The sequence below is a fragment of the Mauremys reevesii genome, linkage group 4 (assembly GCF_016161935.1).
Source record: "Mauremys reevesii isolate NIE-2019 linkage group 4, ASM1616193v1, whole genome shotgun sequence".
Taxonomy (NCBI): domain Eukaryota; kingdom Metazoa; phylum Chordata; order Testudines; family Geoemydidae; genus Mauremys; species Mauremys reevesii.
The window spans coordinates 148,371,149-148,398,876 of NC_052626.1; the positions used below are offsets into that span (position 1 = coordinate 148,371,149).

The 27,728-nt window shown below is 53.0% G+C and overlaps 1 protein-coding gene and 1 long non-coding RNA gene across 2 annotated transcripts; both read left to right on the forward strand.

Moving 5' to 3' along the window:
• The first annotated feature begins 5,536 nt into the window (after positions 1-5,536).
• Positions 5,537-9,685, forward strand: LOC120405403. Its single transcript, XR_005598545.1, has 3 exons — positions 5,537-6,553; positions 9,008-9,084; positions 9,647-9,685. It is a non-coding gene; the product is annotated as an uncharacterized LOC120405403 (long non-coding RNA).
• Positions 9,686-21,595: 11,910 nt separating this feature from the next.
• LOC120402913 (perforin-1-like) lies at positions 21,596-27,563 on the forward strand. Its single transcript, XM_039533494.1, has 3 exons — positions 21,596-21,702; positions 25,407-25,987; positions 26,269-27,563. Exons 2-3 carry the CDS (start codon positions 25,461-25,463, stop codon positions 27,302-27,304), a joined length of 1,563 nt encoding a protein of 520 aa, XP_039389428.1. The 5' UTR covers positions 21,596-21,702; positions 25,407-25,460; the 3' UTR covers positions 27,305-27,563.
• The last annotated feature ends 165 nt before the right edge of the window (positions 27,564-27,728 follow it).

Genomic DNA, 27,728 nt, shown 5'->3' on the forward strand with positions numbered 1-27,728 from the left:
GACCTTTACTGTGCTAGTAAGCCCTGCTCCCTTCCCAGATCCAGCCCCAGAGCTGTGGGGCTGGTTGGGAACAGGACATGTGGCCTTCCTCCTCTAGGGGGCGCCGGCTCCACTCCGGCCCTAGGGGACGGGACAGGCTGGCTCAGATGGGTGGGGAATGGGCCCCTTCCCTGCATTTCTACCCAGCTGTCACCTGGTAGGGCCTTGTCTTCTCCCCACAGGCCCAGCAAGGGCCGATGAGGATTTATGAACCGGCCCCTGGCACAGCTCTGCCCTGATCTCTCTTGCAGAGACAGTATCCCAGTCTAATGCAAGGGGCTCAGAGCTCGCGTCAGAGGTTCCGTCGCCGTTGGGTTGACCAGCGCTCCCCAGAGCCAGCTGCAGGGCTCAAACGTTCACTTACTGGTGGGTGACCCTAGCAGATAAAGCTGGAACAGAATTTCACTGGATCCAAAGTGGGCCAGGCGCTGGGACCGGCTGCCCGCCAGCAGACACCCCCGTTGTTCCTCCATCAGCTGCAGGCGCGGCAGGGTTTAGCCGTAAATCGCTATGGCAGATATTAAGCTTTTCACCCATGGAACCTCGGCACGTCTCCTGGTCCCTTGCTTTTTGCCTAGCTTCCGTGAGGGCAGCCGCGGCTGGGCGAGCCGGGCCTAGTCCTGGTGGCACCTCCTGGCTCAGATGTTCATGACTGAGAAGGAGAATGGAACGGGGAATGAACTGATCAAATCTCGGGGGTTGGAAATGAGGCCGGGCTGATGGACAAAATGAGGAGTGGGGGCTATTTTGGCCACTGCCCCCTTTCCAGGATGAAGAGAGAGCCAGGTGGACAGATGGGAGCCACCGGCACCATCTCCTGGGATCCACCATGACGTCATTGGGCCTTCAGTGTCCTGGGTCTAGGAGCTGAGGTGGGGTCAGGCGAGACAGAGGGACCCAGGTGATGTTGCCACCTCCGCTGGCTCCGGCTGAGTTCCAGACCCACCCCGGGAGGTGAGACATGAACTTCCCGCCCCCTCCCCCATGCTCTTCTTTTCCTTCCCCCCTTCTTTTTTCCTGTCTCCCTGAGAAGAGTCGGGCTTAGCTGGCCAAGGCAGAATCTTTGGTTACCAACCCTCCAGGATTGGCCCGGCGTTTCCAGGAATTGAAGGTGAAAGTTCAATGAAAGATTATGTTGTGATGAATCCGTCCAAACAAAACTACCCACCTGTCGCTGGGGGGACCAGTTTGCCTGGGCTTGTGTTCCTCCAATCGGGAGGCTATGAGGGAGAGTCAATGGTTGCTGCGTTTTTCTTCCCCCTTTCGTGCGTGTTCGTCTTGTTGGTTGTTGGGATAAATGAAGGTGGGGGGGAGCTCTCTTTTATGAACACTCAGCTAGGCAGTTAGCTATGAAGTCCCTCTTGGTGGATGTTCTCTGCTTGCTTTACCTGTAAATGGTTAACAAAGCCCCCCAGGTAAAGGAAAGGGAGTGGGCACCTGACCAAAACAGCCAATGGGAAGGCTAGAACTTTTTAAAATTGGGGAAAAAACTTTCCCTTTGTGTCTGTTGTTGGTTCTCCGGGAAAGAGGAGAACAGGGAGCAGTTATGCTATGAGCAGCTTTAAGCCAGGTATGATCATAGATCATCAGATCATACCTATGTAGTAGTAGGATTTTCTGTTTGTATTTTGTATCATTTAAAATGAAGGATAAAGAATAATAATGTAGCATGTATTAAATGTATTGTGTATGGTTTGACCATATCCTGCCAGCCACCCTTTCTGAAAAGGGAAAGGGCCATTGGTAGAGATGCTTCAGCTACAGTCTCTGTCTGTGCTGATTTCAAGGCAGTACCAGACCTTTTAGGGTCACTACTTTGTTGTAGGTTCCGCATTTTAAAATAAGTAAAAGAATGCCATGGTTGTTTTTCTCCTGCATTGCCATTTATTGTTCCTGTTCAAATGCTCTGTGTAAATCCATTCTGTGTTGTGTGTGAATGAGGAATGTGTGTGTTAAAAAATAAGTGTGAAGGCCGTCACCAGACCAGATGTTCTAGGGAGGAACCGGAGACAGATGCAAGGGCGCCAGGAGGTTGCAACACGCCCCTATTGAAACGTCAGAGGAGGGTAGATTGACGACTCTAAAGATGAGACAGGCACCCATCAATGGGGACAAGATCGCTGTGATCAAAACCAGCCTGGGGTAACTCCCTGAGAGACTTGATGAAAGAAGAAGATAAAGGATGAGAAGGACAATTTAAGAAAACAAGCGCTCGTCAAACAACAATTGATGACAGCATGACGTGCAAAACTCATTGGTCCCAATGAAGGAAAATCACTATATAAACAGGGTGCCTTGCCATGAAACTTTGGGTTCGTCCTGCCAAGACTTCCCCAGAGCATCGTGTCGCGACCAACAGAACCCGGCTCCTCCCCACCCGTGATAAACCTCGCTGGCCACTAGATTGATCCAGACTCTGGACTGGTAACTATAACATTGACTGGCGGGAAAGCGTGTGGTGTGATTGAATACATACGCTAATTGCTGAATCTTCAATAAATGCAGCATATTGGCTTTTCCCCTGAGAAAGATCCCATGTGCGTCTTATAAGCATAACAGGAGGAGGGGACTTGGGGGAAGGCATGGACTGGGGGGGAGAGCAGGAGCAGGAACAGGCAGGGTGTGGGTGGAGCAGGGGTGAGGGTTTAGGGTAAGGGGTGGAGCAGAGATGGGAAGGGGCAGGGCCTGGGGTTGGGGGGGGGTCCCAGGCCTTGCACCCCCCTAGGGACGGCCCTGAGAGGCATGGCCCTGTAACCCCCGTTGCTGTTTGATCATTTGTTGTCTCCTGAATTTAGTTGAACCTTGAGTTTAATTAGTGGTTTCTCCCCTTGGGCTGGTGCAGGAGCCTTCAGTTGTGGGTGGGGTAGCACCCTCCCCCCTGCCCGGGACGTTGATAGGTGGGTTTGCTTTGTACGATGGAGAAAAAGAACCAATAGGAAACTGAAAGTAAAAGTCTTTCAGGGTCGCCGACTCCCAGGCTTCACTTTGCATTTACCAGAAATCACGCAGAGCACAAAGCCCAGAAAAGGTCAGCAGCCTCCCCCTCCCAGCCCGGGCCCCCGGCGCGCGGCCGGACGGCAGAGGGGAAGCGTGCTTGCTTCTAGGGCGGCATCCTACAGGTGGCCCATTCGCATCTCTGTGTAACAGTCCAGGGTGGTGAGAATTGCTCGGCCGGACACGCTCTGGAAGCGATGGCCATGGGTAGGAGAAAGCAGATTCCTCAGGGGTCGATGGGCACCAGGGAGTGTGAGCCCAGGCCGGGGCTGGCTTTGAGGCGCTGCAGCCAGGCCAAGAAAGCTCCAGCCCATGCCAGGGGCTCTGTGTGCCCCCCTCCCCCATGCCAGGGGCTCTGTGTTTCCCCTCATGTCTTTTCTCCTTGGGTCAGAGGAACACGGGGGAAGAGATGACCGGGTCCTTCTGAGATGCTGGCAGGGGTTAATCTGGCCCCAGGGCAGGTCACTGACTGAGTCATGGGCGTGGGGAATGGACCCTTTCCTCTCTAGAGGTGCTAGCTCCTATCTTAACTCAACAGCCACATGCCATTACCCTTGGCATGGTGGGGTTGTGAGTTCAAGCCTTGAGAGGGGCACTTAGGGATCTGGGGCAAAATCAGTACTTGGTGCTTCTAGTGAAGACAGGGGGCTGGGCTCAATGACCTTTCAGGGACCCTTCCAGTTCTATGAGATAGGTAGATCTCCATGTATTATAATCCAGGGATGTGTGAGATGCAGCTGCCTCTGGGGTGGAGCAGAGGGGACCTGTCAGGGCGTGGCCATTTTCTTCCCATTTCAAAAGGGGCCTCGCAGTCCACATCAAAGCCCCCAGCCATGTGTGTGGACAGGACTGGCCCACAGACGCAGGCAGGATGATGTGGGCTTCTGGGGCCTGACTCTTTCTGGCCATATGAGTCATGGGCTGCCAGTAAGCATGTGAGCGAGCAGAGGCGGCACCAGGATGTGGCCAGAAGCAGAGAGCCCTCCACCGCTTCCAGTGGAGTGTACGAGAATCAAGACCACAGAGGCCAACACAGCTTTGAGGGCACAGGCCCATCGGGGGGTTTTGAGCCCTGTGCAAAGAGAAACAATAATCAGCTGGATTGTTTGACAGGTGGGGAAATTGAGGCACAGAGAGGGCAGGCCTAGGTCACAGTCAGGGAGCCAGTGATAGAACCCAGGAGTCCTGCCTCCCAGCCCCCGCTGCTCTAACCCTCCAGCCCCCAGTCCCCTCCCAGAGCCCGGGACAGAACCCTGTGGGTAAAACCTGTGTGGCCTCGTGTGACAGACACAGGCAGATGGAAGGACACTGGGAGCCTTTGCAATGGAAACTAGGCCATGGGACCTTTACTGTACCCATCGGCCATATTCCCTTTCCTGTCCGGCCCCAGAGCTGAGGGGCTGGTTGGAAAGGGACATGGGGCCTTTCCCCTCTAGGGGTGCCAGCTTCACTCCATCCCCAGGGCAGGGGTGTGGCAGGCTCAGGTGGGTGAGAGTGGGACATGGGGCCTTTCCCCTGTAGGGCGCAACAGACCCCGGTCTCCCCCACCACAGCCAGCCCCTGCCCAGGTGTCCCCCACGCAGTCACCTTCCACCCTGGCCCCCTGCTGGCTGGCTCAGGCAAGTGGATTATGGGATTCGGGGCCGTTCCCATCAAGGGGCCGCTTCTCTGATCCAGCCCCAGGTTGGGGGGGGGATTTTACCGGGTATTTTGATAAGGGACCCCCTGTCTGACACTGCTTTTCTTCTAGCTGGAACAAACTGTCCTCTGGGGGGAAAGGAGACGTGGGTGCACCTGCTGGGGATGTTGCTATTGCTGGGAAAGGCTGATCCTGTCTCCCAGAAGACCCAACAAGATGAACACACCTGAAAGGGGAATGAAAAGACCAGCAGAGAGAGCAAAATTCAGCTGCTGACTCACTCTTGTAGCCTCACAGCTGGAGAAACAAGGCCCCAGACCCCGCCCTGACCAGCCACTTCAAGGCCCGGCAAACTTGTCCCAGCAATGGGCCATTTCCGTAGCCAATTTTGATTGGATGTATTCCTGGAGGGGTCTTCACATGACATCATCTTTGCAAAAAATGGAGCCAGGGCCAGCTGAGCCGGACTCTTCTCTGACAGAGACGAAAAGAGTGAGAGAAAGAGGCGAGAGAAGAAAGAAGAGGGGGAAGGAAAAGACGAACATGAGGGAGGGGAAGGGAGCAGGAAGTCCACGTCTCACCTCCCCAGCCCTGTTTGGGATTTAGCCAAAGCCAGCGGAGGTGGCAACATCACCCGGGTCCCTCTATCTGGCCTGATCCCAGCTGAGCTCCAAGGCCCTGGACAATGAAGCCCCAATGATGTCATGGCAGTTGGGTCCCCAACTCTCCAGGACCCCCCTAGAACCTCCAGGAATTAAAGATGAATCTTTCATTAACAATTCTGTCTTGTGATGAAACCTCCAGGAATATGTCCAACCAGAACTGGCAACCCTACCTGGTGCAGTGCAGGAGACGGTACAGGTGGTTGTCATTATGGTGAAACTTGCTCCCATCTGTCCATCTGGCCTCTTCATCGCCACCCCAGAGTTCTCTCTAAAACGGGGCAGTGGCCAAGCAAGTCCCTCCCCTCCTGGTTTTGTCGACCAATCAGGCCTCCAATTTTATTATCTGCTAGGGACTTCCTCCATTCAGATAATGTTTGATCCCGGCAACGTGCTCTGTGGATATATAGCTGTAGTTGGGAGGGGGCGTTTGTCACATGTTACCTACCAGCTCTGTGTTCAGCCTGTATCCAGCCTGTCTGACTCACAAAGGACCTCCCCCCACCCCAAAGCTCTGCTTGAATCCAAACAGCTCAGAAGAAAGATTTACAAAAAGCAATGAAATGGCAGGGGGAGACACACCTAAGCCCCTCCGGACAAGGGTGACAGGATTAAGAAAACTCCCCATGTCTCATATGCATCAAAGATGGGACGCAGAGTCACCTCCATTAGCGCACAGAATGGAGAACAGACATTCCAAAGCAAGAACCGCACTGAACTCTGGGACCAGAAAAGCGGGGAAGCACTGCATGATGGGGGATTTTTGCTCCAGATGTTGATGACCCCACGCCTGCGCACACCCAGCTCAGCAGTTATCTGACCAATTCTAGTAATAAATCCTCTATTGGTATCCAAAATACTGAAGCTGCCCAATGGCATTATGAGCTCCCGCGAAGGGACACCGCCCATAGCCGGGAATGATCAGTTCTTATTGTCTAGCCTGAACAAAACAGCTTTGAAATACTCCCTTAAATCATCAGTTTACCCACCAAGAAATCTAGTGTCTCCCTTGAACCATTGCTCTTTTTCTACAAACCCCACCCCCCATACACGCTCAAGTGAGTGTTCTGATGCCTGGATCCAAAATCTGCATCAGCTACATTGGGACTTTATCTTCTCCTGACTGATGGTGCTGGGAGCTCTGCTTGTCTCCAGCACTCCAGACTCTCAGCTACCACCAGCACCTGGGACCCCTGGTCGATTCAAGCTTCACGGAGAGGTGAGAAACCCCCCCCCCCCGCCACCCCAACCCCCATGGGTGTTTTTGGCTTCCTCATTTACTCTGCAGCAACTCCCCTCGTACCTAAGCTAAAGATCCCTGCAGCGCCCAAAAGTCCTGTGGGGTTTGCTCATCCAGTGGGTCACTACTCAAACAATTGTTTTGTGAAAGTGGGGATAGGGACGTGCTGAACCTGGGGCGTATGAGGGTGGCAGGTTGAAAGTGCTGTTCAACCCAGCCTACTAAGTCCAGAGACATAAGGGGTCAGCTTGGGAGTGCTGATTAACACAGTCCTCATAGACACGCTGTGTGTGTGTGTGTGTGTGTGTGTGTGTGTGTGTGTGTGTGTGTGTGTGTGTGTGTGTGTGTTCATCTGATTCGAGGGCTGGAAGAACCCAGCCCAGGGGAACCCAGGTCCTGCAGGAGAGCTCCACTGGGAGGGGACTTGCAGACGGGAGAAGTAGGGCTCTGTATGAGAACACAAGTGACACAAGCAGCACACTGATAGAATTACAGAAACAACCCCCCACTCCTCCCAAAGAGTAACCCTAAGAAATGAGCGTACCTCAAAGCAACAGGCAAATCTGGTAACACACCCTAATGGCAACGGAGCCCGTGGAACAAGCTGTGAGATCCCTGCTTCAAACTGGGTTTCTGTCTCCGTGAGAGAGAGATCAGGGCAGTGCTGCACAAGGGACAGGTCTGTGAATCCTTATCAGACCCTGCTGGGCATACGGGGAGAAGACAGGGCCTTACCGGGCGACAACCAGGTAGAAATGCAGAGAAGGGGCGTTTTCTGTGCTGATTCCAGTTTTTCGTGCTCTCTAACCTAAATCTCTCTGGCTGCAGATTAAACCTGTTGCTTCTTGCCCTGTTTCCTGTGGCCAGTGAGAACAATCGATCCCTGTCCTCTTTATCCCAGCCATGAACATATTTAAAGACTGTTCCCAACTCCTCCCTTCTTTTCTCAAGAATAAACAGGACCAGATTTGTAACCTTTCCTCCCAGGTCAGGTTTTCTAAACCTTTCTGATTTTTGTTGCTCTCCTCTGGACTCTCTCCAGTGTGTCCACATCTTTCCTAAAGTGCAGCTCCCAGAACTGGGCACAGTTCTTCTGTGAAGGCCTCACCAGTTCCGAGCAGAGCAGGACAATTACCTCCCACATTTACGTATGACACTCCTGTTTCTGCACACCAGAAAATTCACTTTTTTCTCCCCCACATCACAGCCTTGACTCATATTCAATTTGCGATTCCCTGTAGCCTCCAGGTCCTTCCCGACACTAAATCCTCCTCAAACTGAATGATTGGAGTGATGTGAAAACCTGATTTTCATGTGGTTATCTGGCTGTGCCAAAAATTTGGGGGGAGGGGTTGGGGGTGAACTTGAAAAGAAAGAAAAATTAGTTGTTTGGCAAAGTGGAAACAGAGGGAAAAAATCATATTGGGTCAAATGAAATGCTTCTATTTGGAGGGATTTAAAAAATAAAATAGGAGATTTTGACTGGAATTGAAGTATCAAAATGTTTCAAGATTTTGGACCATTTTAGGGTTGGGGATGGAAACAATTTGCTGAAATTGACACAAATTCATAAAATTTCTCCGTCAACTTGAATCTGCATTCGAGAGAAAAAAATCAGAATTTTTGCCCAGTTCATGCCGGGAGTCTGAGCTCCCCAGCCCCAGCTCACCCGGGTTCTATCCCAGCTCTGGGAGGGGAGTGGGGCCAAGTGGATTAGAGCGAGGGTGGGGGGTGGGCTGGACCCAGGACTCCTGAGTTCTGTGGCTGGTTTTGGAAAGGGATAATCATAAAGCCTCCTTAGACTCCTACTCTGAGTCAGACAACTGCACATACAGAAGAAACTGATGTTAAAGGAACAGCACCCGGGGACTGGAGATGCATGGAGAAGCATTGCCGCCTATTGGTGGATATTCTACTACAACAGGCCTAACAGAAGACACTTTCAGGTTACTTCAGTGATGAACGACCCTGAAGTACTCACCCAGCATTGAGCTGCAGCCACTTCTGGTGCAGAGCAGCTGGAGACCAATCTTTGTGTCGATCACATGAGAGTCAAACCTTTTGCAACACAGGATTTTTAAAAGTGCTTTATTTATCATTTGTTATTGCAAAATACAAGTCAGGCCAGGTTTCATTCAATCACCAAAGCAACTGGAAAAGTCACTCCACATTGCAGCATAGAGGTTAAGAATTCGAACTCCTGTAATCTATCCTTGCATGCGGGAGGGGAGTGGGCTCTGGTGGGACAGAGCAGGGAGGGCTTTGAGCTAGGACTCCTGGGTTCTATTCCCACCTCCAGGAGCGGAAGGAAGCTGTTTGGAGCAGGGGGTGCTGGGACTGATGAAATCTGGGTTCTATTCCTGCCTTGGGGAGGTTCAGTTGAGTTTAGAGGGGAGAGAAGGGATCTAACCCAGTCCCTTACTCTCTCGGCAGCCAACAGCAGTGTGGTGTTGGACAAAGAACAGGAGCAGATGCTGGAAAGCGGTCAGACGGAGGTGTTTGTCTCTAATGTGAGTACCAGGAAGGGGGCGGGGGATGATGGCATGCAGGGTATGTCCAGGAATGGAAAGTTTAATCTTTCATTAAAGATTCTGTCATGTGATGTAAAAGCAGCAAAGAATCCAGTGGCACCTTATAGACTAACAGACGTTTTGCAGCATGAGCTTTCGTGGGTGAATATCCACTTCGTCGGATGCAAGTAGTGGAAATTTCCAGGGGCAGGTATATATATGCAAGCAAGAAGAAAGCTAGAGATAATGAGGTTAGTTCAATCAGGGAGGATGAGGCCCTGTTCTAGCAGTTGAGATGTGAAAACCAAGGGAGGAGAAACTGGTTCTGTAGTTGGCAAGCCATTCACAGTCTGTTTAATCCTGAGCTGATGCTGTCAAATTTGCAGATGAACTGAAGCTCAGCAGTTTCTCTTTGAAGCCTGGTACTGAAGTTTTTTTGCTGCAGGATGGCCACCTTAAGATCTGCTATTGTGTGGCCAGGGAGGTTGAAGTGTTCTCCTACAGGTTTTTGTATATTTCCATTCCTAATATCTGATTTGTGTCCATTTATCCTTTTCCATAGAGACTGTCCAGTTTGGCCGATGTACATAGCAGAGGGGCATTGCTGGCATATATTACATTGGTGGACGTGCAGGTGAATGAACCGGTGATGGGGTGGCTGATCTGGTTAGGTCCTGTGATGGTGTCGCTGGTGTAGATATGTGGGCAGAGTTGGCATCGAGGTTTGTTGCATGGATTGGTTCCTGAGCTAGAGTTACTATGGTGCGGTGTGCAGTTACTGGTGAGAATATGGTGCGGTGTCATGTGATGAAACCTCCAGGATATGATCAACCAGAATCGGGAACCCTACCTGGTGGAGTCCAAGGGACAGTAGAGGTGGCAATAGAACCTCTATAGCGAGCTCTGAGCCCCTTGCATTAGACTGGGATTCTGTCTCTTTAAGAGAGATCAGGGCAGAGCTGTGCGAACTGCCGGTTCATAAATCCTCATCGGCCCTTGCTGGGCCTGCGGGGAGAAGACAGGGCCCTACAAGACAACAGATGGGTGGAAATGCAGGGAAGGGGCCTTTTCTGCGCTGATCAAAGCTTTTCCTGCTCTCTTCTAACTAAATCTCCCTTTCTGCTGATTAACCCTGTTACTTCTTGTCCTACCTGCACCGTTGATCCCCGTCCTCTTTATACCAGCCCTGAACACATTTAAAGACTGTTCTCGAGTCCCCCTTCTTTTCTCAAGACTAAACATGCCCAGTTTTTTAACCTTCCCGCACAGGTCAGGTTTTCTGAATCTTTTCTCATTTTTGTTGCTCTCCTCTGGACTCTCTCTAGTGTGTCCACATCTTTGATAAAGCCTTTTTTGCAACTGCATCACGGTCTTCACTCATTCAATTTGTGATCCACTGTAGCCCCTAGGTCCTTGCCTGCACCAAATCCTCCTCAAAGTGAATGATTTGGAGTAATGCCAAAAACCCCAGGGGGAGAGGGGGCAGGATTTCATTTTGGTTTAACCTGAAAAAAAATCAATTTGGGGGCAAAGTGAAAGCATATAAAAAATATCACATTTGGTCAAATAAACGCTTTGAGGATTTTAAAAAATAAAATAGGAGATTTACGATTAAATTTTTTTGAACATTTCGAGCGATTGAGAAACCATTTTCTGAAGTTGACGCAAATTCGCTAAATTTCTACTGTCAACTTGAATCTGTAATTTTTGATGAAAATGATTCCCCAGTTCTAGCTCAGACTCCAAGGTCCCCAGCTTCGGCCCCCTCCTGGGTTCTATCCCCAGCCCAGGGCAGTGTGGGGTCTGGTGGATCAGAGTGGTGGGGCTGGGAGCCAGGACTCCTGGGTTCTCTCCCCAGCTCTGGAAGAGGAGTGGGGTCTGGTAGTCAGAGTGGTGGGGCTGGGAGCCAAGACTCCTGGGTTCTATCCCAGCTCTGGGAGGGGATAATCATAAAGCCTCTCTACACTCCTACAGTGAGTCAGACTACTGCACATGCAGAAGGAACTGACAGGAAATGAGCCGCTCATGGGGACTGGAGATGCCTGGAGAAGCACTGCCTCCTACTGGTGGATACTGTACTACAACAGGCCTAACAGGAGACACATTCAGGTTACTTCAGTGACCAACAACCCCAAAGTGCTCACCCAGTACTGAGATGAAGCCACCTCTGGGGAGGGCAGCTGGGGAACAGGTGCAAGGTGACGTCACACCAGGAGGACCATGTTTCATTCAATCGCCACGGCAACTGGGAAATGTCACTCCACATTGCAGCTTAGAGATTAAGAATTAAAATAAAGCGCTCGGGGTAGAATCCAGGGGAAGATGTCACCGTTGAATATCAATTGGCTGGAGTAATCTCACTGCCATCCAGTGGCTGGAAAAAGATTTGACCCTTAGATAATAACTCAAATGGGGGAGGATGTAAAACCTATACCTCCTCACCAACAAACTTAACTTCCCTGAGACGCGGAGTACCTTATGGAACTTGGAGAAACAAAGCCATTTGTAATAATCTGATGGGAGGGGAGTTTAACCTTATATAAGCTTAAATATGAGGATGAAGGACAATATTAAGTGCTCGTTATAGCTACTTTTCAAACCAAATCAGGAAGCAAAAGTTATGTACTAAATGTGACATTTGATCTTAAGGTTCGGAATCCAATTATTGACGACAATTATGACAATCCAATACCGAATGATGTAACTTGTCCAATGATAAATCCAGGACCTGCTAGTGGTCTCACCACAACGCCCATAATAGGGGAAGTGATTAATCAGGTTTGGTTTATGCATATTCCTGCACTGTTAAATTTGTCTAACTGGTATCTAGGAGAATTTAGCTATTGTCAGCACATTCCATTTTCTCAGTACAACTTGTGGATAGGATTGCAGCCTATCAGCAAGAAGTGTGAGATATTGTTCTGTTGTGGGTGCATAAACCACATACCTCTAGGAAAAAGCTTAGCTTGAATCTTCTTGGAGGTTTAGGATCTCTGGCAGGACTATTTGGTTCAGGAGTGTTGATTTGGAACCAAGTGAATATTTGGAAAATTCACAAACATAGATTATGTGTTACAAGAGGAACCATACTGAGTAGTCAATCCAATGTTACAGGGAATAAAGGGATTGTCACAGGAAGAGTGATTTACTGTTCACAATATGCATGACATAACCCAACGATTTACTGAAACCCAACGTAAAATTAATCAGCTAATTGCTTTAAACAATGATCAGCACAGGGATCAACATTTAGAAAAGGAGATTATATGTTCTGCATATGGGGACTACATTGTAAATGCAACCATTGATACATTATGATCCTTAAAATTGGAAAAGGTTCCTGACTTAATTAAAAATGAGCAACTGTTAAGTTGGTACTGTCCCAAATGTTTTCAAAGGCTGGAAAAGGAACGAGTCACATGTTTGGATTCATGCCAGCATTTATCAGTGGGTGATATGAGAGAGATGGGATCTGTGACATGTCACCCCAACCGAGGCAGTTGTTCTCTTTCTAAAGATTGTACAATTGCACAATCCTTGTATGTCTCATTCACAGTCTCATTACCAGTGTTTGACCCGAACAAGGATGTGTACAGGCAATTGGTAGCTGTCCATTCTATAGGTCTACCTCAAAGGCGACATCTATAGGGACCGCGTTAATGCACCTCCCTTGGTGGTCTATCACACTCCAACTCAGACCTGGAAAGTACCTCAGTACATCTGTAGCTGTAGCGTGTTTGAGACAGACACTGCTCTGTGTGAACTGCAGGGGGAAAAATTACAGAATTCATCATCGTCATGCCTGATGAGGCTGACCAAGTGGAAGACTCCAATGGAGAGGGTGACCTATGCTGGAAATAGCCAATTTTGCATGGTTACCACCATCAACTAAGTAGTAGTCGCTAGACAAGGGATATGGGTTCCAAAAGCCAGTGAATTGAGAGAGGTTGGGGATAAATGTGTGTACCTGATAGTATGGGCCCCTTTTGAGGGCCTGGCACACTAATTGCACCTCCTTTTTCCTCTCCACTGTTGAATAGCAGAGCTAATTTTGATTCCATTAGGAATCTAGCTAGAGGCTGCTGAGCTGAACTCACTTTGGGCCAATGGTGCACCAGCACTGGGGCTCTCCTACCAGGGCCGCCCAGAGGCGGGGGCAAGAGGGGCAATTTGCCCCAGGCCCCGAGCCCCACGGGGGCCCCCACCAGAGTTTTTCGGGGCCCCTGGAGTGGGGTCCCTCACTCGCTCCGGGGTGCCCGGCAAACTCTTATGCGGCCGGGCGCAGGAGCTTCTGCCGCTCCCGGTCTTCGCCGGCGGGGGGTCCTTCCGCTCCGGGGCGGAAGGACCCCCCGCTGGCGAATTACCGCTGAAGACGGAGCGGGACCCGCCGCCGAAGTTTAGCTCGGTCTTCGGCGGTAATTCGGCGGTGGGGGGCCCTTCCGTTCCGGGACCCGCCGCCGAAGTGCCCCGAAGACCCGCGGCGGGGGCCCCCCTCTGCCGAATTACCGCCGAAGACCGGGCTGCGCTTCGGCGGTGGGTCCCGCTTCGGCGGTAATTCGGCGGAGGGGGGGTCCCCGCCGCGGGTCTTCGGGGCACTTCAGTGGCGGGTCCAGGAATGGAAGGGCCCCCCCGCCGCCAAAGACCCCAGGCCCCCGAAATCCTCTGGGCGGCCCTGTCTCCTACTACAAGCTGAAACCACTAAAAGAGATAAAATTACTGAGCTGCAATCACTGAGTGTGTGTTAACTAGTGGGGGAGCCTGAAGATCTATTGCTGAGCAGTTTGCAGGATGGTTGGAGCAGCAAGTGCAGCAGAGCTGAGCAGTTTGCGGGGACAGCTGGAGTGGTTCATGGGATGGCTGGTGGAATGGAGCAGCTGGTGGAGCAGAGCAGCTTCTGGGACAGTTGGAGCGGCCCATGGAACAGCGAGTGGAGCAGAACAGAGCAGTTTGCGGGGACGGCTGGAGGAGAGGAGCGGAGTGGAGCGGCTGGTGGAGCGGAGCCATTCGTTGTGAAGGCTGCAGCAGACCTCCACAGAGAGGCGGGGCAGTCGGCCTTGGCCCACGTAAGGTGCCCCTTAACACCCTGTGTGTGCCCCCCCCCATTTCCACCCAGGCTGGGGGGGTAAAACTCTGCAGATGAACTTTTGAACTCTGGGGCGGCACTGACCAGGGACAGAGACTTTTGGGTTGTTGGACTTTGGGGTGATTTGGACTTAAGACCCTGAGGGGAAAAGGACAGTGCCAAAACTTACTTGGAGGTGGGTCTTTTGCTCATGGTTTGTGTTATGAATCCTGTTTGTGGTGTTTCCCTAACGTAATGCCACATTGTTTCCCTCCTTTATTAAAAGGATTTTGCTACACTCAGACTCCGTGCTTGCGAGAGGGGTAGTATTGCCTCCTAGAGGCGCCCGGGGGGTGGTCTGTAATTGTCCCAGGTCACTGGGTGGGGGCTCGAGCCGGTTTTGCACTGCATTATTGAAACGGAACCCCTGGATACTGAACCCGGCCCTTGTTGCTGCCAACTCAGAGGGGCAGAAGGGTTACACAAGGAATTGCAATTGGGATTAATTTCCTTGTTTTAGGATGCCTGCAGTATAAATCCAACAGGCCCAAGCAGAGACCTCGATGGGCACCAAATGTTAAGGATAATTAATATGTATATATGGTGCCCACTCCAGAAACGTTCCAGGGTCCAAAATACCATCTTTATAATACCCTTCCTCCACCCCGACCAAGGGTAAATGACCCCACAGATATTTAACCACCTACATCCGTACCTGTGTGGTGGGGTTCATTGTTGCAAACCACCCCATCAAAGGGGGGGGGGGGTTGTAGCCTATAGGATTAACCTGCTTGCTTGCATGTGTATATCTTTTCTTATAGTTTAAGTATTTGTTTTATTGTAATAGGTTTATAGATTTATATTCAAGTAAGTTTGGCTGTAATGCAAGGGACCTACAGGCTATATCCTGTATATTGAGCTAAGGCAAAGTTGGCATATCTATATCTGGGATCTTTCACCCAGATAGCAAAGTTGGCTTACGTGTATCTGGGACCTTTCACTGAGAGAGCAAAGCCAACACACACACACGTCTGAAACGTTTCACCTAGATAGATAGATAATAGTAGAATGGCATAGGGGGATCCAAGTCTGTAGCCTCAAACTTAACTTAACCCTAAAAGTCTGTGAGCTTTCTGTCATACCCCTGAGGGCCCTTTGTAAATTCGGTGGAGCCTGATTCAGGACAACAACCTTATTATCTTCTGATCAGATAGATTGGTGAGCCTAAAACCCACACTATCCAAATTAATATTATTAACCTCCTAAATCAGACAACAGGGGTCTGATGAGTTAGAGTGAGGGGGCTGGGAGCCAGGACTCCTGGGTTCTATCACCAGCTCTCTGACTGTTACCTAGGCCCGCCTTCTCCATGACTTAATTTCCCCACCTGTAAAACAATCCAGCTGATGATTGTTTCTCTTTTCACTGAGCTCAGCAGGCTCGCTCTCATGTGCCTCTGCCCGCAAAGCTCTGTTGGCCTCTGTGGTCTCAATTCTCATACTCTCCACTGGGAGGGGTGGGAGCTGCGGAGGGCTCTCTGCTGGGGGTGCTTCTGGCCACATCCTGGTGCCGCCTCTGCTCACGTGCTTACCGGCACCCCATGACTGATGTGGCCACAAAGAGTTGCCTGCGTCTGCAGCCCATTCCTGGACCCACGCGTGGCTGGGGGCTTTGATGTGGACTGTGAGGCCACTTTTGAAATGGGAAGGAAATGGCCACACCGTGACAGGTCCCCTCTGCTCCACCCCAGAGGCAGCTGCATCTCACACATCCCTGGATGGGGAATGGCGTGTGGTTATTGAGTTAAGAGAGGAGCCGACGCCCCTACGGAGGAAAGGCCCATTCTCCAGCCCCCTGACTCAGTCAGTGCCCCACCCTGGGGCCAAATTAACCCCTGCCAGCATCTCAGAAAGACCCAGCCATCTCTTCCCCCGTGTTCCTCTGGCATTTAAAATGTCGCGGCCCTGACCCAAGGAGAAAAGACACGAGAAGGGGGGAAACAGAGAGCCACTGGCATCGGGGGAGGGGAAAGGGGCACACAGAGCCCATGGCATGGGGGGAGGGGAAATGGGGGCACACTGAACCCCCCCGTGGGGCTGCACAGGGCCTCTGGCATGGAGATGGGGTGGGCCCGGGCAGGGAGCGGAAGGCTGTTGACCTTTTCTGGGCTTTGTGCTCTGCGTGATTCCTGGTAAATGCAAAGTGAAGGCTGGGAGCCAGCGACCATGAAAGACTTTCACTTCCAGCTGGCTCTTTTTCTCCATCCTACAAAGCAAACCCACCTATCAACGCCCCGGGCAGGGGGGAGGGTGCCACCCCACCCACCGCTGAAGGCTCCTGCGCCTGCTCAGGGGGAGAAACCACCAACTAAGCCCAAGGTTCAGCTAAGTTCAGGGGACAACAAATGATCAAACAGGAGCAGGAGGCTACAGGGCCATGCCTCTCAGGGCCGTCCCTAGGGGGGTGCAAGGCCAGGGACAACCCCCCCCCCCTCAATCCCCAACTAGGCGTAGGGGTAGCGGGGTCCCCCTCAGTGTGCCGGAGGCTGGTCCTGGCAGGAAGCACCAGGATCGGAGACCTCCTGCACTACGAGCAGTGGGGGAGGGACTGGGTGGATCCCCTGCTGCGTGGTCATTTCATGGGGCTCTCCACCCCTCATACCTCCCGGCGTGTACTCCCGGAGGTGAGGGCAGCCTTACCGCCCGCCTCTGTGGCTTTCCTTGAGTAGGTTCTGTGAGCGGGAGCTCCCCGTCTGCCCCTCTCCCCTGCCCTCTGGACCGTGTTATCAGGCCCCTGCCCCGCGAGCCAGCCACACACACACACACACACACACACTCTCTCTCTCTCTCACAACTTGAGAAGGCTCCATAATCTGCAGCCGGTTCATTTCCAAATCACACGAAGGAAACATCAGCACACGCTCTTGCTCCACACGTTTCATTTGCTCACCCTCAGCACCTTGCACCATCTATAGAAGGTGAGGAGCCCCGGGGAGCCAGCCTTTATTCCAAATGGTTCTGCGGCCCGCCAGGAACATCAGCTGATGGCTCCATGAAGGTACTTGGACATTTCACACCTATCCCAGGCACGTGCCCTCTTCTGGCATGAGGGAGACTCTGGCGCATGTTTACCTCGCGTGCACCAGGTTGCAGACCCCTCAGATGGAGAAAAAAGAGCTGCCGGTCGTAGCGGAGCCTTTGGGGGAGGCAGAGGAAGTTGTGTGCCAACACACTTCATGCAGCTTAAAGGAGTCTCTGCAGGGCCTCGAGGTAGAAGACTTGGACTTGGATGCAGAGGCAGACCAGGCCCTGTCCTCCCCCCTTTGGGGGAGACTGAGAACCCCAAAGAGACCCAGTGCAGTCCTGGCCAGAGAAACTCCAGAGCTACCTTCTGGAGCTGGGCCAGGAAATCCAGGGCCAGGCTCAGGGTGTTGAGCTGGGGCCAGAGCAGGGACAGGACTAGCTGGTTGAGCACCAGTGATTTCCACCACAGGAAGAGGCACCGGAACAGTCCAGTTCACCTCCACAGGCGCTCAGCCACCCTGCTCTCCAAACCCTGCCTGTTCTCCGATGGAGAGGGATGGGTGGAGGAAAGGTGAATGCTCAGAGGGGGTAGCAGACCCGTGCTCTACTGGATGGCCTGAAGCACGGGTGGGAGGGAGCTCGCCTGCCACCTGTCTCTGACCCCCAGTTGGCTTGAGAGTAGGAGGCTGCTGGTTAGATAGCCAGTCAGGCCTCCACCCGCACCAGGTCACCTGTGTCCTGGACCAGGAGAAGCACGTCGGTGGCACATGCTGACAGGCCCACCCACAACTCCGGCTCCTGGAGCACCAACCCGATCAACCTCCTCCGGAGGAGGTGGAGGAAGGGCTCCATGGCCAGAGTGTGCAGCTGGCCTGACAGCTGATCATTTCAGTCAGGGACCAGTTGAGCCTGACCAAGCCCTCCACGGAGGTGCACAGCACCTGCAGGAAACCCACAAACAGTGGCTCAACCGTGAACACCCGCAGAGTGCCCAGGAGATACCCATAGTCCACCCTGTCAAATGCCTTTTCGTGCTCAGAGAGAAGCGGGCAAATAACAGACCGTCCCTGCACACGAGCTCGAGCCCGAGCCCACCAGGGCCATCCTAGCGTGGGTGCGGGGCCCAGGACAACCCCCCTCCACTCCCGTCCCCACACCCACTCCACCCCTTCTTCCAAGCCGCCACCCCACCTCTTCCCGCACCTGCTCTGCCTCGCCCTGCCCCCACTCCACCCCTTCCCCGAACTCTCCACTCTGCCTCTTTTTGGCTTCCACACCCTCCTCTGAGTGACACCAGGACCCAGCAGAGTTGGGTGGGCTGGGGGTGAGGTCGCTCGCTGCTACCAGCACCAGGGCCCTCAGGGCACTCTGGACCCAGCATCTATAGTGGGAAAACCCTATTTTAGTTTAGGTATGAGTTACTTAGAATGAAGGATAATAAATAATGTCGTATGTATTAAATGTATTGATATATCTTGTAGTTATAATCTGAAGTACCCACCCAGCCACCCTTTCTGAAAGCAGGAAGGAACGGCCTAGTGTGCCCTTGGTAAAGATGCATCAGCCAGAATCTTGTGTCTGAAGCTGATTTCAAGGCAGGAATAGACCCTTATGGTCACCACTTTATTATCGGTTTAAAGTTAGCTTTGTGAAAGAAGCAGAAGAGTGTGATGATTGGTTTCTTTAAATTGTAACTTGATGTTCCTGCTTAAATGTTCATACTGTTTCTGTGTAAATCAGTCCTGTTTTATGTGTGAATGAGGGATGTGTGTGTTAGAAGATGAGAGTGAAGGCCATCACCTGACCTGATGTTCTAGGGAGGAACCGAAGACAGATGCAAAGGCACCAGGAGATTGCTGGGTACCCCTAAAAACATTTTGAGGAGGAGGGCAGATTGACGACTCTAAAAGGTGAGACAAGCACCTATCAATCAGGACAAGAGAGCTGTAACCCAAACCAGTATGGGGTAACTCCCCGAGGAATTGATGAAAGGATGAGAAGAACAACTTAAGAAAACAAGCACTGGACAAGCACTCATCAAACAGCGACTGATTACAGCATGACTGTGAGAAACTCACTCACCCCAATGAAGGAAAATTATTATAAAGCAGGGTGCTTTGCCATGGGACTTTGGGTTCACCTTGCCACAACTTCAGAGCATCGGATTGCGACCGACAGGACCCTGCTTCCCCACTCGTGGCCAATCTAATTGCCCATTAGATTAGTCCAAGCTACAGACTTGTAACTATAACATCGACTGGTGGGACAGTGCATGTGTGTCTGAGTGTGTGTGTATGTTTATGTGAGTATATGCTAGCTGCTTTACTATTCTATTCTTCATAAACGTGGCGTACTGCCAGATCCACTCAAAGAGATCCTGTGTGCTTCTTATAAGCATAACACATGCCCCTGAAGCATGAAGCCATCCAAAGCGTGGGTCCAGGGGCAGTTGCCATTCACAGCCAAATGGCCTTCACAATGACCGGGTAGGCTCTGCTGAGGAGTGAGATGGGACACCAGTTCCAAAGGTCGTGATGCAGAGGTCCCCTCAGAGGTGGGCACGGCTCGCCTGCATGACAGGGGTAGCACTCTGCTCCCTACAGACTCGTCCCAGACAACGGCAAGGTCCAGGCCAAGGATGTCCCAGACCACGTGGTAGAACACCATGGTTTGGGGGAGGGAGGCACAGGAGGGGCTGTGGCGTCCGAGCTGCACCGCCTGGTCAGCAGGTTACCAGTTGCTGGGGTATCCATTCTCTGGGCGACTGACTGAGTCCCAAGTTTCATTGCTGGTCCATGTAAAAATAACCTCCCTCTCCCATTAACTCATTAAACCAGTAACACCCAGGGAACCTGAGTCCCAGCACCTCTGCATGCAAATCATTGAAAAACCCAGAAAATCCCCCACTTCGTCACAGCAGGCATCGGGCTGCCTGCAACTGGATTCTGTTAATTAAGGTTCTCTCTGTTTCTCTTTTTTTAGCAAGGGTCAGAGACCAAACAGCCCCTCTCTGGTAACAGCCACGCCCAGATCTGGTGCTTCATCCCTCTCCTCCGCCTTCTCCTGGGCGATCTCCCCCAGTGCTACACGAGCAAGGCTGAGGTGAGCGTTGAGAATGTGGCCTCTCTGCCTGCGTACAGCCTGGCGGGGGAGGCCATCGACGTGACCATGCTGGGTGGACACCAGCCTGTGGAGCGGCCTGAACAGTCCCTGCAGCCTGTGCCAGAACCTGCCACTGGCCATGGTGGACTGGAGGGTCCACAGCTGGTGCAACGGGACCTCAGGAGCTCGGTGGAAGAGTCAGCCATGGACGTAGCCCAGGCAATGGGGTCAGATGTGAACAATGACTGGAAGTTGGAGTTGGAGCTGGGGCTGTTGGATGAGTCACCATTCCTGGCCATGGGCGTTCCCGGTCCTGGCTCACCAGATACGCCTACCTGAAGCAGTGTAGGCCAAGTTCATGTTCATGCACCACAAGGTGTCCTGTGTGTTTGACAGGTGAGAATCCCCTGAAGCGCCCCCTGCTGGACCCTGCAGCACAGCATCCTCTTCCGAGCCCCCCGCCCTCCTCTCTGGAGAACAGCGCCCCCTAGTGCTGCTCTAGGGCAATGAGGCCAGAACTGACCACCACAGGTGAGCGTCCATCACAGAGCCCTGGTCCAGGGCAGCCAGGGGAGGTATCTGTTTGACTCCTAATTCTGCTCTCTTTTCCCTCTGGGAAGGTTAAGGGACCCCAAAGCCCCCCACTGCCACCCCATTTCTCCCAGGCCCTGCATCTCCTGCCACCCAGCTACCACTCATCCACGTACCAGGCCTTCCTGGCCACGTAGGGCACCCACTAGGTAAAGCAGGCTGTGCTGGGGGCTTTGGGGGAGGGCAGAGGGCGGTGAGGGGCATGTGTGTGGGCCTCAGGGAGGGGGCAGACTAGGAGCGGGAAGAGACAACATGAGGGCCTGGATTGGAGGAGGGGGCACAGGAGGGGGCGGCTGCTGTCAATTCACCGCTCGGCGCGGGGGTGGCAGTCCTGGGGGTGACTGTAGCGTACCTGCCCTGCCTCCTCACCCAGTGCTTGGACTCCACACGGCCCAGGAAACCATGACAGCCCGGGACTGCAGAGCTCTGTGCTGGCCTGGGTAGGCAGCGGGCTTCTCCCAGCAATGGGATTGGCAGGGCGGGCAGGGGAGTGGATTCGGCTTCCCTCGGGCCCAGCATCAGAGGCGAGAGGGGAAGCGGGGGGACTCCAGCCCCAGGAATGGTGTGGATCGGGGGTCTGCCCAGCCACTGGGAGGGCAGGCGGCTCAGGTGGGAGGGCTGTAAGGTCAGGCTGTGCCTTTATCCAGACGGGAAGAGGGAGGAGAGGGGGCCTCAGGAGAGGGGGCGGGGTGGGGGCCGGGCCTCAGGGAACGGGGAGGAGCACCCCTGGGGAAAACCAGAAGCCAGCGCCTGTGACAGTATTTATATGCACAAGCTAAACCCAGGTAACCAGAGGCCTCTTTAGGAGCTGGGATCACTCCAGCTTCTGACACAGACAAGGTAAGTGCCATTTAGTTATTGCAAAACTTTTGAAATGTAGGTGAGAAATCCCGGGGTGAAATCCTGAGTTCTTCGGGGGAAGAGGGGGGAGATCCGCCTCCAGGATCTGACCCCACTTCCCGAGCTGGTGCCTGGGTGCCCAGGCAGAGGGGTGAGGAGGGTAAAGGAACTGCAGCGCTGACTCTGCTGCCCCAGTGTGTCTCGCTGCGTGGAAGCCCCTCAGCCCCCCACTAGCCCCTGATCCCCTCCTTGGCCCCCATTCTACCCCAAGTGCCCCTCCCCCATTTCTTCCCTCACTCCCTCTTGCCCCCCAGCTCCGCTCACTCTGCCCAATGAATAATTCCTTCCTGACCCCCAGATCCCAGCACATCCCTGGGGGCAGGGAGAGGGTGTGGACACTGTTCCCACTCAAGAAAGAGATCGTGGAGTCATTGTGGAGAGTTCTCTGAAAACAGCCACTCAATGTACAGCAGCAGTCAAAAAAGTGAACAGAATGCTGGGAATCATTAAGAAAGGGATAGATAATAGGACAGAAAATATCATATTGCCTCTGTATAAATCCATGATACGCCCACATCTTGAATACTGCTTCCAGATGTGGTCGCCCCATCTCAAAAAAGATTGGAAAACGTTCAGAAAAGGGTAACAAAAACTATTAGGGTCTGGAACGGCTTCCGTATGAGGAGAGATTAATAAAACTGGGACTTTTCAGCTTGGAAAAGAGACGGCCAAGGGGAGATATGATTGAGGTCTATAAAGTCATGACTGGTGTGGAGAAAGTAGATAAGGATGTGTTGTTCACTCCTTCTCATAACACAAGAACTTGGGGTCACCAAATGAAATTAATAGGCAATGGGTTTAAAAGAAACCAAAGAAAGTATTTCTTCACACAACACACAGTCAACCTGTGGAACTCCTTGCCAGAGGATGTTGTGAAGGCCAAGACTATAACAGGGTTCAAAAAAGAAACTACATAAATTTATGGAGGACAGGTCCATTAATGGCTATTAGCCAGGATGAGCAGGGATGGTGCCCCTACCCTCTGTTTGCCAGAGACTGGGAATGGGGAACAGGGGATGGATCACTTGATGATTCCCCGTTCTGTTCATTCCCTCTGGGGCACCTGGCATTGGCCATTGTCAGCAGACAGGACACTGGGCTTGATGGACTTTTGGTCTGACCCAGTGTGGTTGTTCTTATGGACACACCGTGTGGGGGAGTGAGAGGGCTTTGTTTCCTGCTTCAGAATCCTGGCACATAAATAGGGAGGCAGAGATGAGGACTTAGGGCCACCCCCACATCCTGTAACAAACACAGGTAGGGGGCTCAGGTCACCCACAGATCCTAGCAGGGCCAGAGGGGGCGAGAGAGGGACTCAGACCCACCCTGTGACTAAATCCTGCCACTCGCCCTGACCCCTTGTCTCCCTTCCCAGTGTCCCATCCCTCCCCACACCCTGTCCTGAAAGCAGAGGGGGGCAGCAGGCAACACACATCCCCTGGGGCGACCAAGCACCCACAAACACTGGCTCCCCAGCAAGTTCTCAGCTTTCAGTAGAACCCAAGAGTCCTGGCTCCCAGCCCCTGTGACTGGGGTCTCGGGGGGGGCACCCTGAGATTGCTCCATCACGGCCAACTGCAAAGAATGGGATAGACAATCCCCCAAACTGGTGCTTCTTCTAATGCTTAGATTCACCAAGCCAGCAAGAAAACAGTGTCTGCAATAACTCAGAAGCCAAAACAGCTCCCTTAAAGAAACCAGCCTTGGGCTGCAATCCAGACAGCCGAGTGAAATACGATCAGGATTACTGAAAATCTTGCTCATCATGTAAAAATACTGGACACATTCCCCACCAGGACAGTGAATATTTCAGCTCTTACCCAAATGCGCTTACAGCCAACTCTTGTGAACTAAACTTAACTTCATTAAAAAAGGAAAGAGAGGGGATTGGTTAAATGATCATTATTCAGCCAGCTATAAATAGAGTTCTTAGGTCAGTTTCTTAGTAAAGATGGTGAGCTTCAGAATTGCAAAGAGTCCTTTCCAGAATCAATTCATTAGGTTATCATCCCAACTAGAGAGGCCAATGTCCAATATCAGGGTGATCCAGACTGGAACTGGAGACCTCAGTCTTGTGAATCAAACTTCCCCCATGAAGCTTAAGCAGACCTGAGATTACAGGATCAGGGCCCAAGAGTTCTTTTATAGTTCGTGGCTTTGAAGTAAGAGCTTCTCTTTCTAATTAGCTGCATGGATTAACATAACACAACTGCCCACCTCCCGCCATTTACAAGTAATTAACTGCATACTTCAAAGAGGAATGAAGACAGAGATGTTACTACATTTACAGTTCATCTAAATGTTAACATCTCCTTTGGGTCTCTGAATTTACAGAATATAGTGACAGACAGGGACAGTTTGGTTACATTGTCAGCCTCTAACAGTATATATGTAAACACACAAAAAACACAATCATTATCTACTAATATGTTTGTAAAGGTTGAATATGGGCTAGTTAACCTGCTAGTGTTTAACCCCTCTGGGCCCTGTGTCCCCCACTCCCCTTCTGACCCCTAGATCCCACTCCCCTCCCAGAGCCAGGAAAAGAACCCAGGAGTCCAGGCTCCCAGCTAGCACCACCACCTCCTCCTCCTCTAGCCACTAGATCCTGCTCCACTCTCAGAGCCAGGGAAAGCACCCAGAGTCCAGAGTCACAACCGCCTCCCCTTCCAGAGCTGGGGAGAGAACCCAGGAGCCCTGGTACCCAGGCCCCCTGCTCTAACCACTAGACCCCACTCCCCTTCCAGAGCCAGGGATAGAATCCAGGTGTCCTGGCTCCCTATCTCCCTGCTCTAGCCTGCCCGACCCCACTCCAGATTTACAATTGGATCACTGATGTCAGGATCTGGCCCTTCCCCCCAGCCAGTCCCCCCCTTGCTCTCCCTTCTTCCCCTGATCCTCCTGGATTCATTCGGTGGGGGGGGGTGGATTTCGCTGTATGTGGGGGTCCCTCTTTCTGCCTGCCCCACCTCCTGATTGACAAACCCAGAGAGCTCTGGAGAGCTCAGCTCCCTGCACTCTGATCCAGCTGACATCTGCATCAGGGCAGTCCCTGGAAATGCAGCCGCTCCAGCCCAGCTGCCGTGATCCCCACACGGGAGCCCTGTGCTTTGCTGCAGACAGGTAACCCAGGGGCAGGGGAGCCTGGGGGACATGCTCCTCTCTCTCTCTCTTCCTGCTGGAGGGAACGGGGCTGTGAGTATTTCAGCAAGGTCACCCTACTGCCTGCAGCTTACATGGGGGATTCAGTTCCCAGCACAACGACGGGAGATTCATCTTGGGGGTGGGGTGGAGAGCGGGGGTGTGCACAGGTGCATATCCGCCCAGCTATCTATTGTATGGAATGAGAACTATTCACCCACGTGTCTCATGTCCCAACTACACACGACTAAATCAACTGCCCCCTAGTGGACAGAATCAGAACGGCCAGGTTGTCCTAGTCCCTGTTCTGCTCACACCCAGCAGCAACTCTCCTTCAGAATCAGCGGGCAATGGGGCAGGCAGGCTATAGCATAGGTTGTTGGAGAGCTCTTCTCTCAGATCCAGGGAGCGTCATAGCAGCTTGCAGGCTTCTGGGATGCCCCTAGGATGTGTTGTGTCTAGACTGTTGTTAATGAAGCCTCTCTCTGTTTCTCTCCCTATAGGGAAGCTCAGAGACTGAAAGCCACTCCTACGTTCCTGGCACCATCGCACCAGCCATGGCGAGATCTGGGGTCTTCATCCCTCTGCTTCTCCTCTTCCTTCTCCCTCGAGTCTCTCCTGACTGCTACACGGGCACAGCTGAGGAGTGCGAGGAGACCATGACCTTCGTGCCCGCGCACAGCTTGGTGGGGGAGGGCATCGACGTGACCACGCTGGAGTGGACGGGGGCCAATCTGGTGGACACCAGCCTGTGGCGCCGCCCAAATGGCACCTGCACCCTCTGCGAGAACCGGCTGCACGGACGGCAGAAGCAGAAGCTGCCGCTGGCCGTGGTGGACTGGAAGGTCCAAATCACATGCAACCGGGAGCTCAGCAGCTCATTGGAAGAATCAGCCGCGGCTGTGGGCCGGGCACTGGCGTTGGATGTGAACAACGACTGGATGTCAGAGCTGGAGCTGCTAGAGGATTCCCAGGGCCCAGCCTTGGGGGGGTCCAAATCCCAGCTCACCAGCTACGCTTACCAGAAGGAGCTGCAGGACAAGTACATGTTCATACGCCAAGAGGTGCCCTGTGTGTATTACAGGTGAGAATCCCAGGCCTGGCCCCTGCCCCACCCTGCTCCCGGCAGCACGTTGTTCCCTGCTGCCCCCGCCACCCTGCTCTGTGCAGCCCAGCGCCCCCTACTGCTGCAGCGGGGTAATGGGGTAGCACTGAGTGCAAGAGGAGAGCGCCTCCTACTGCGCCCCCACCTGCCAGGGAACCCACGGAGTGAGCACTGGGGAAGTGGGGCCACTTTGCTCAGGGGAAGGTGCAGGGGGTCTCTCTGGTTGGCTCCTAACTCCTCTCTCTTTCCCCTCTGGGCAGGTTGAGACTCACTCAACACCCCACACTGACGCCCCAGTTCTCCCAGGCCCTGAGCAGCCTCCCATCCAGCTATGACTCAGCGATATACCGGCCCTTCCTGGCCACGTACGGCACCCACTACGTGAGGCAGGCAGACCTGGGGGGAAACGTGCGGCAGCTGACAGCTGTTCAGACCTGCCGGGCAGCGCTGGACGGGCTGACAGCCGCCGAAGTCAAGGTGCACCTGGACTCACAGTTCTTGCAAGACCTGGGCCTGAGCAAGAAGGGCAGCGAGGGCAGTGGGAGCTCCCAGGTGCCCTACATGGAGAAGCGCCTGAAGGTGACAGGTGGCCACAGCTACTCCAAGCAGCTCTTCTCCACCAAGCAAGATGCCAACTCCTTCTCGACCTGGATGGAGAGCCTCAAAGCCAGCCCCGACCTGGTCTCCTACTCTCTGATGCCCATCTACACCTTGGTGAGACTGGGCGACCGCAGGCGGGAGGCGCTGAGGCAGGCAGTGAAGGAGTATGTGGCTGAGCGGGGACACAAGAAGAGTTGCCCTCGTAGCTGCCCACAAGGGAGTCAGATCGACTCCGAGGACCCCTGCAAATGCTACTGCCCCGGCAACCCCCTCACCGACTCCATGTGCTGCTCACTTAAGTGGGGCACGGCCCGGCTAAAGGTCCATGTGCTGCAGGGGACAGACCTGTGGGGAGACACCGTGACCGAAACCGACGCCTTCGTCTCGGTGTTCTTCCAAGGGCAGAGCATGGAGACGGACGTCATTCGTGAGAACAACAACCCCATATGGTCACAAGACCTGGACTTCGGGCCGGTGACGCTGCCGCTGAAGCCCGACTTGAAAATCGAGGTATTGGACAAGGACACATGGAGGAAGCAAAGCCTGGGCGTCTGCAACACCTACCTTGAGGTCGGCAGGAGCGAGACACTCACCTGCAGCCTTAAACACGGCCAAGTATTGTATTCGTACACGCTGGAGTGCGGGCCCAACCTGGGAGGCAACAACTGCCATGAGTATGTGCCTGTGAGAGGCTAATGGGCTAAAACCCAGGAGTCCTGGCTCCCAGCCCCCTGTGCTAACCCACTAGCCCCCACTCCCTTTCCTGAGCATTAGCAAGTCTCCCAAGAGAATAAAGCGGCTACACCTTTCCAAACTGACCCTTCCCATCTCAGAGAGTGCAGGGGTGGGTTTAGACAAATCCCTTTGTTGTTTTTAGTTGGTCTAGTTTTGCTGCTTCCAACCAGAAGTTGCACATTGAAACCATGAAACTAATAAATGTCTGTGTACTCTTGAATTATTGTTTTTATTTTAAAAGGGTCTCCTCGTGCTCGCCAGCCGCCGTGGGCGCTGTTGCCTCCCTATGGCACATGCCTATGTTGAAGTACATCCCGGAGCAGGACAAGCAATTGGCACATAGTGTGCATTGAACGGGGAGGCCAGAAAGTTCCCACATTTGGGG

What these genes read in the sequence shown, in the direction of transcription:
- LOC120402913 (XM_039533494.1), top strand. Translation starts at nt 25,461, where the DNA reads ATGGCGAGATCTGGGGTCTTCATCCCTCTGCTTCTCCTCTTCCTTCTC. An exon ending in GTGCCCTGTGTGTATTACAG is followed by an intron (nt 25,988 to 26,268) that starts GTGAGAATCCCA and finishes CCCTCTGGGCAG; the next exon opens with GTTGAGACTCACTCAACACC.